The 9,022-nt window shown below is 42.6% G+C and overlaps 1 protein-coding gene across 1 annotated transcript; it reads left to right on the top strand.

Annotated features, from left to right (window-relative positions):
• Positions 1-3,926: 3,926 nt before the first annotated feature.
• epcam (epithelial cell adhesion molecule) lies at positions 3,927-8,076 on the top strand. The gene is made up of 9 exons (XM_083775357.1): positions 3,927-4,343; positions 5,038-5,145; positions 5,350-5,611; positions 5,756-5,821; positions 5,927-5,993; positions 6,147-6,245; positions 6,421-6,618; positions 7,541-7,585; positions 7,717-8,076. Exons 1-9 carry the CDS (start codon positions 4,277-4,279, stop codon positions 7,738-7,740), a joined length of 936 nt encoding a protein of 311 aa, XP_083631483.1. The 5' UTR covers positions 3,927-4,276; the 3' UTR covers positions 7,741-8,076.
• The last annotated feature ends 946 nt before the right edge of the window (positions 8,077-9,022 follow it).

Below are 9,022 nucleotides of genomic sequence, written 5' to 3'. Positions count from 1 at the left end.
TTTACATCGCTCAAAAATCTTCTTTTTTTCTATATATCCTCTCTTCATAATGTAAATAGTATCCCAAGCGGCACACTTTACTATTTATTTTGATGGAAATGAGCGAATTAGCACTAAAACCCAACGTCCCAATGAGGGCTTAGGGTAGGGGAACCAGCCAATAATGTGCTTTTGCACAAAATAACACCTGGACATCTTTGGTGGGGACGTAACAACTACAAATAAACATAGAAAGTGCTGCTTAACATAAATAAACACAGGGTAGTAAATCCTTGGCAGTCAGAGCTACCAGGCTGATAAGGCATTTTGCAGACAGCTCTTATGGCACATCATAAAGATTATAGTCAATATAGGTCAATTGTCAATCAATGCAATACCGTTTATACTTGTCACACGTAACATGGAAGTCATAAACTGTAGTTCTCAGGATTGTGATGATGGTGGTAATAAAAAGTAAAGATGTATTTGTTTTACTTTATGGTTTGTACACAAAGATATGATTACTTTTCGTTTATTATCGTTGCTGTCGAGTGGAAACCTTGTATGTCAAATTAGGAAAGAGCCCAGACTTCAAACTAACTTAGGAATACATAGCAGCAAAATCAACAGTGTAATACCTGGGTTGTATCTTGGAGGGTAACTAGACTCCCCTCCTCCCCTCCCTCGTCATTTCCCTTTCACGTGCATAAAGCCAAAACAACGAAACAATAACACACAGACAGAGACACAACGATGGACCGGTAGGGGCATGCCTCCTGGTGGAGATTTAGACACAACGATGGACCGGTAGGCCGGTAGGGGCATGCCTCCTGGTGGAGATTTTTGATTCCCAACTCTACTCTTGTGTGGAATTGATGTGTCTCTCCATGTGTCTATAATGCACCTAATCCACCTATAATGGTTTAACTTTGTTGGGGATGCCGGATGTAGCTTTAGGACCTTATCCTTATCTTGTCTTGTTTAGATGTTATGTTTGTTCTTCTTGTTTTGTAGTTTTGTCTTGTCGTACTCTAATTTGACAATAAATAAATATTTGATAAAAAATAAAGAAAATGTTGCCGCCCAAGGGCAATGTCCTACATGTTCGTTAGTTAGTTGCTGCGAGAGTGATGTCTAGCCAACACCAACTTGGGATTCCTGCCCTCCACAATTATCTATCCAACATCAGGTTCTTGAGCTCTGCAGTGTTGTCAGCCAAGCTGTCGTGGCATGTCTAGTTTGTCTACATAGGTGGTACGCTTCTTTCCCCTCCTGGATTTGCCCTGGGTTGGCTCCCATATAGGGTCACTTTACTTGCCTCAAGTTCTGGGTGCCCCATGTAAGATTGGTCCAATGAAGCTAGTGGTCTTTTCCTCTTGCAGGCCACAATGGATAGAACCAGTGAAGGAGATATCTGCTGGAAGGAACATAAATCTCTGAGTTGTTACACATGCATGTTGTTACACATGACAAAGATTTAAGTCAACAATTCATGAGAACAATGGAGAACTATTTGGTGAATATTTAGTAGCCTATTACTGTATTGAACTTCACCTGAACGTCTAGGCCTGTTTAAAGAAAGATACAATGGCACCCCCACAGAGAAGCCATTCTGAAACATTTAACTTTTTTTCCCCCTAAAACAGGTTTTAAACTACTCCACATTGTGACTGGTGCTGGAATACCATGATCTAAAAAGTAAACTTTTTTTTTCAAGAAAGTCTATAGAGGGTATGCGCGTGACATCATCATCAAACCAGGAAGTTATGCAGGAATGCCTACTGAGTGGCAAAAAACTACTTTCTGGCCTTGACAGCCCATACATCCGAACAGAAAAGTCCTATCTGATTGCATTAAACAACGTTAAACAATGTTAAATACACTTTGCCTGTTGCTTTGCCACTCAATTTGCCACTTGATTTGCCATTCACTGTATGCATGCAATGATTCTTTTGGTATTGCCCAATCATTCAATGATTCTGTAATGGTTTTCAAGAAGAAATTAACATTTTTGCCAAGCACATTACTGTGACTTCAAAGATGGCAAAAGAGTCAAGACATAATAACTCAATCGTGAAACAGGTTTACAAAATGGAATAAATGACAATGAATGATTGTCTGCAGCTGACACGTTTAAGATGGACTTGTGGACCTGGGTGTTTAACTAAATGAGTGAGGTGGATTCTGTGTGTGTGTGTGTGTGTGTGTGTGTGTGTGTGTGTGTGTGTGTGTGTGTGTGTGTGTGTGTGTGTGTGTGTGTGTGTGTGTGTGTGTGTGTGTGTGTGTGTGTGTGTGTGTGTGTGTGTGTGTGTGTGTGTGTGTGTGTGTGCATGCTTAAACTCGTCTAACGTGTTGGACATATTTGCGGACCCACTCATGCGCTTCTACATTTCTTGTAGAAGTGTAATTGATTGTTGTCCTCTGGTCATATGAAGCAGGTAGTGTGTTGTTTCTAGTGAATGATGCACTGAAACTCGTCACATGTCCTCCTCGCCAAGAGCCCCCCATGCAGTGACTCAGCAGCAGTGACGAGCAACAGGGCGTGGCCCAGAAGGCAGCACAATGTCATGTTTATCTTTACCTATGGTTTCAGTGGCCTACTGCGGAGCAGCATAATGACGTCGCATTGTATTTGTCGTTTACAGTAAACAAATGGTGCTGTTGTTCGGCCTGTGTTTGAGACTCAGGAGTTCTATTTATCTCAGCTAAATACAGTGGAAACTATATGGGCCAGACCAGAATTCGGGGTCACATAGCCTACTATAAGGTGGCAAAATGTAATTTGTACCAGTTTGTTTGTAGGGTCCTTATTAATAAGTACTTTGCAACATGATATCCCTTTTTGGGCTTATATACAGGTATGCCTTTATTGATAGGAGTTAGACTGACAGGAAATGGGGAGTGACGCGAAGCAAAGGTTGTCGGGATCGGGATTTGAACCTGCAACACGCTGTCAGGCGGTGCCCGGACCATTATGTTAGCGGCCCGGGCCCCGACTGTTACCATGGAGAACTTATGCAACCTTTTGTCATAAAGCATATTTACATAAATTAGGAAATAATTGGGATGAAACCCAATTATTTCCTCATTTATGTCCATGTTCCTAAACCGATTTTACTGTGCTGGAAGGATTGCACGATGGAACTGTATCCATGCATAGGCTATGTGTTGTGTTGGTAACTTTTTATATAAAGTTCATACATACATACCTTTGATTTGAATTGAATTGAGTGTTAGAGAGGCAGGGGCTGAATATGCGGTGTACGACCTGGATTTCTAAACAAATTTGTTCAACGCATGAAAAGGAGTGCCATTTGCATTTCTTTCACCATAAATGCTGCTTGCATGATCTGGAGAGGGCAGTTGTTTTACAGACGGGTAAAAGGGCAGGGGCTGTGTGTGCACGTCCCTGGTGTTGGCTGATAACCGGGACTAAGCTACCACTTAGGAAGAGCTGTAATTATTCTAACTTTTTTCTAGTTAATTAATGTCAAGACAAAAGACATCAACACTGGCAATTTTGATGATATTATTGTTGTTATGTCATGTAACATAAGCCACACATTGTAACATATGTAGTACTACATGTATGGAACAAATGTAGTTAGGCTATATTTCACATTTCAACGGCAACAAAACTGCTGATAAATTGCCATTTCAAACTATTCATTTTCTTCTTTTTTACTCCTTCTCCACCATAAGCAGTAGGCTATAGGCTATGCATAGATATAATGCATGGAAGATTACTCCAATATTCTTAAAATGTGTCTCACATTCGCTTCATGCCACACTATTATGGTCATAACGGAAACAAGGTGTGTCTTTGCCTGAGGTATTGGTCCAGCCTCCCCCTCCCCTAGCTGGGCTAGTATTCAAATTAGGCCCTATACGTCATGAGACTGCTGATGCTTATAAACTAACTACACTACTTCCAAAATCATTTCGTCTGGAACAAGCGAAGAAGTTACACACTTGATTTTTTTTTCTCAGCATCAAATAACTCGAGAGGACTTTATTATTATAGCGAACAAGGAGCTCACCTTCTGTTGTTGTTGCCTGGGCGGGTGAATAATAAAACGCGACCTCACAGTTTCTCTCGAAACTGGTTTGACGAGAACACACACCTGTGGGAGAGAAAGAAAAGGAGGCTTGTGTGTGTGACTCCACGGCTGGTTACTTAGTAGTTAGTGTGTGTTGGAGCTTTGTGAGAGAAGGACACGGCCCGCAGACAGAGCACAGGGAAGTTATTGTAGAGAGAGACGATTTTGTCTGGAGGAGTTTTGTTACAGCTGCGACAATGATGAAGATTTTGACTGCTCTTGTTCTCCTCACCTTGGCTGTGGGAGCCTCGGCCCAGTCTATTTGTAAGTTAAATCATTTCTATGTTCTATTAATTATTTTTGCGAGCATTGTTTTGTACGCATTAACCTCACAGGTTAATGGGGCAAGGCTAGCATTTCATCGTCTCAAAACAGTCAATGTAGCTTATATATCTAGCATAATTAATAATCCATGTTGGGCAGCCTGTAAGCCTATTTTATGGTCGTTAATTTGGCTACATTTAACCAACCATTTCCTTTAAAACTGGGATTGTTCTTGAAGATTATTCAATGCAGTGGGACATGATGGGTCGCATAATAATGAAATTGCACCTGTACTCACAAAAGCAGGATTAGGAGCCATTTTGCTATCCGGGTTTCAGTGGGTAGAGCAGAGTGGGGGTGGGGAATAGCCGGGAGTGTTTTCCGGGGAGGTCGAGTGTTGTGTGTGTGACCAACGCCCATTTGATCAAACTGCCACCCATACCTGGTTCCACCTGCTTGCACTTAGTTAAAATGGAGTCATCCCTATGATGTCCCCCGGGTTCTATGTAATGTTGTAATGTGTATATGTTCCCCCTAGGTTTAGGCTGGGTTAGGTTTATTGTAACCTTTTTTGCGGGGTGGGGAACATAGAACCTGGGGGACATAGGTACAGTGCCCTTGCAACTACAACAGGACTAAAATATTAAAAGTGTTTTTAATTGTGTGTGTCTTACCTGTTGCATCCCTCCCTCAGGCCAATGTGCGTCTATTAAATGGGCCAGGTGCGAGGGGACGGTACCAAAATGCGATTGTACCCTCCTGGTCGAAGATGGGGTGAAACAAAAACTGGACTGTACCAAAAGTAAGTTCCACTTAGCACTGGCACATTTTTCCCTGGCAATATTTGTTTCGAGATGCTGTTGCATTGAGTCATCGTGTTTTCACATGCCAGGCCTGCAGCCTGCCTTGGGCCGGTGCTGCATATTTTGTGGGATGCTATTGTTTTGTTAAACTAATGAATATGCATTTTAACGTGTACCTCTCTTCCATCCACTTCCTTGTGCAGTGGTCCCCAAGTGCTTCCTGATGAAGGCAGAGATGTACATGAAGAGTAAAGGACTGGACACGCGCACAATCGGAGGAAAGCCAGTGGAGACGGCTTTTGTGGACAACGACGGCATCTACAACCCAGACTGTGAGAACGACGGCAAGTTCAAGGCCAAGCAGTGCAACAACACGGAGGAGTGCTGGTGTGTCAACAGCGCTGGCGTTCGACGAACCGACAAGGGCGACAAGACCCTGAAATGTGAAAAACTGGTGGAGACCTAGTGAGTAGTGAAAACAATCATCACGTGGAGTTGGGCTTGGTATGCTAGATTCTGGCACTCTGATTCCAACACATTGTGTTTGGTGTGGTGGAGGGAGGGGGATGAGGGTGTACAAAACTAAATGTTTTTTATTTATTTTTTAAGTATGGTGCGCCTGCAGCTGACACACAAAGCAGTCAACAAAACTGTGGATGAGACCAAGTTGAAGGCGTAAGTATAACTGCATGTCATTTAATTTAACATTTTAATTATCAAGTTTGATCAGAATCACATTTTTGATACACAGAATAACCACGTTTTCTTCTCTGGATACAGCGCCGTTGCTGATGCCATCAACAAGCGCTATGACAACTTCAACAAGGACCTTGTGAAGGAAATCCAGGTAAGAAATATGTCTCATTATTTTGAGCAGTGTGAAATTCAGCACAATGGTTTCCGCATTTTAAATATTTTCCGACAAATCTAATGTTGACATTTATCCGTCCTATTGCCACTATGCATGTTTGATCCTCAATTTCTGTCTTCCATTCTGCAGTATGACCCTGAAGCACGTCTGATTGTGGTTGACATTTCGAAAGAGAAGGGGGAGCGCCTCACTGACATTTCCAAGATGGCCTACTACATGGAGAAAGACGTACGTAGGAAACCGTACTTGTGTTAAAATGTGGTTTTATATTGTACTACCGCTAAGTTGGTTATACGGACATCTGTGACAGATCTGTTATTTGAGGCTATATGGGCTCCCATACATGTCATGTCCTTTGTTTTCCTAACTTGCTCCCTCTGTGATGCTGTGCTTTTAAAAACAGGTGAAGATCCTGCCCATATTCCAGGGCAAGGGTAACTTTGAGCCCATCGTGGACGGACAGAAGCTAGAGATGGACAACATCCTGGTGTACTACGTGGACGAGGAGGCCCCCACGTTCACCATGAAGAGGCTGACTGGTGGCATCATCGCCGTCATCGTGGTGGTGGTGCTGGCTGTGGTCGCTGGCCTGTTGGTTCTGGTGAGTAGACTAGAACCAGTTGATTCTCAAACTTTCATGTCAAAGAATCCCCCAAAATGATACTCATTAGCCTGCGGACCCCCCCATTTGAAAGTATATGCCAAGAGAAGATTTTTACGGCTCTGGCAGTGATTTTCTTTTTTTGCGGCTTTCGCCTTTGTTATTTCATTTTTATTATTATAGAGGGACAGACAGTAGGCTGACGGGAAATGGGGGTGTAGTAAAGGCCGTCGGGATCGGGAGTCCAACCCGTGGCACACTGCCAGACTTGGACTACCGGCTAAGGTGCCTGGACTGCTGAGCCACGGCCCAGGCCTAGCAGTGATTTTCAACCATTTTCATTCCAAGGGCCCCCGGTTTGGCCCCCCCATTTAATGCCATTTTTCTATCTGAGACCCCACTGTATATTGTAAAATCAAAGTTAATTTAACTCTTGACTTGAGTGTACAAATGTAACTAAATGGACCGTTAAGGTCCATTTGGTTCAATTTGTACACTCTGAGTTACTGACTACCTGGGGACCCCCTGGCATTCCCTCAAGGACCCCCTGGCATTCCCTCAAGGACCCCTAGGGGTCCCTGGACCCCTCTTTGGGAACCACTGGACTAGACTCTACACACAAGAGAAACCTCTTGAGCTTCGGAATATGAACATTACTTCTTTTCAACCTGGTGTATGTATTTTGGGCATATCACAGGTCAAACCTTGGTTTAGGTTAAATGTGTGCCCTCTTGTCATTTTCAACTGCCCCCACCCTGGAGTCAAGCGTGGCACATCAGTGAAAGTTGACATTTTTACATCTACAAGCTCATAATGGCTTTCAACGAATTGAGCATTTTCACCACGTGACAGTCGTATGATTATGATAACATGTAAAATGTGGATTAAGGGGTTAACTATATATTTTTCTTAATTTACATAGTTCTTTGCCAAGAGGAGAGAGCAGCAGCGGTATGCCAAAGCACAGGTGAGTTGAACGTCATATTTACGTGTGCAGTAGTAATGCATTGGTGTTATGCCTCGTGTGATGGTGCTTTTTTGGTAGTTCAGTACAGACTAGTTTTGTTGACCACATTCTGTTCTGCTTTTGTGTTCCAGCCCAGAGAGATGGAGGCCATGTAAATGTTCCATGGGTTGTCAGCTTGTACATTGCCTGTGGAGGCGGCACTAGTTGTAATGGGAGCCCGTTTTCAACTTGAAGAAATGGAGATTGTAAAGGATCAACCTTTTTATGCTTTTTGTTTTGTTGCTGTGTAATTTTATTTATACTGTAAGCCGTCAAGTTTTGAGCGCCTCGCCCTCATGCCAAAACTGTTTTTTTTTTTTTTTTTTTTAATATACCCCATACATGTTGCTTTTCCCCCCCCCACATATTTGTTTTTATCAAAGAACTTTCCATGTCATTGATTTGTACAGTTTTGTTTTTATGACTTGTTTTTAATAAAATTACTTTAAAAACAATTGTTCTAATTTGAATTGAACTAAGAGGTGTCCTCTGCCAGAATGGAAAAGTACTGTGAGTGTTGGGGCATGCAGTTTCTGTGTTTCTCATGCAAGATCACAAGAAGAAAATATTCTCGATTGTATCAGCTGTCTACGGTACACAGGGTGTGCTTTATTTAGATATTTCTCAATAGATAACATTGGCTGTGTTTAGAGTTCAAATTTGCCTGTTTCGTTTTAAGATGAAGTCACTTTTTTGTGCTTTTTATGTAGTTATTTGTGCCATCACTACTACACATGCAAGATGTCTTCCTGATGGGTGTGACAGATGACTCCAGTGAGCCACTTGTTTACATGAGAGGCTTGTTTGGAAGGTGTGGTTCCGCTCAGGTATCTTTAGTGCACTGAGGAAAACTACTACTACAGCCAGACAGCCTATAGTGGCTGTCTGGCTGATACTCTTTGAGAATTCCAAGCATTCTGAAGCATATGTTGCTTACAAAATCCTTGATGTTAATTTAACACTTGAGTGTACAAATGTATCCAGCTGGACCTCCAGTCTAAAGGTTCCCTCTCAGATACAAATGGGATAAATCAAGATTTTACTGTGTACCAATTCATCTTCTAAAAGATCTAGCTAATCCTGTAATCATTACAAAAAGTTTGGTCTCTGCCTACACTAGACTGTAGGCTATGGCTATACGGTGCTGCGTTACTACTTGCCTATTGGGCCATGGCTTTTTAGTCGACTGGTAACGTACTGTGCCTTTGGAAAGGGGAACCCGGGTTCGCCTCCTGGCGAATGGGAGGGAAGAAGTGAGTCACCTAACCCCGACTCAATCTCTCGCAGGCTTTTGGCATGTTAAACCTGTCTTTCAAGTTCTGTCGATGTCTCCCTCTCTCACTCTGTCTCACTTGTTAGCTCACAGATAATCCTGTCACAACATGCTCAGTGTTGCCT

This window comes from Protomyctophum parallelum (assembly GCF_964188405.1).
Source record: "Protomyctophum parallelum genome assembly, chromosome: 10".
Classification (NCBI taxonomy): domain Eukaryota; kingdom Metazoa; phylum Chordata; class Actinopteri; order Myctophiformes; family Myctophidae; genus Protomyctophum; species Protomyctophum parallelum.
The sequence above is the reverse complement of the archived record's forward strand: the minus strand, read 5'-3'. Positions and strand labels throughout refer to the sequence as shown.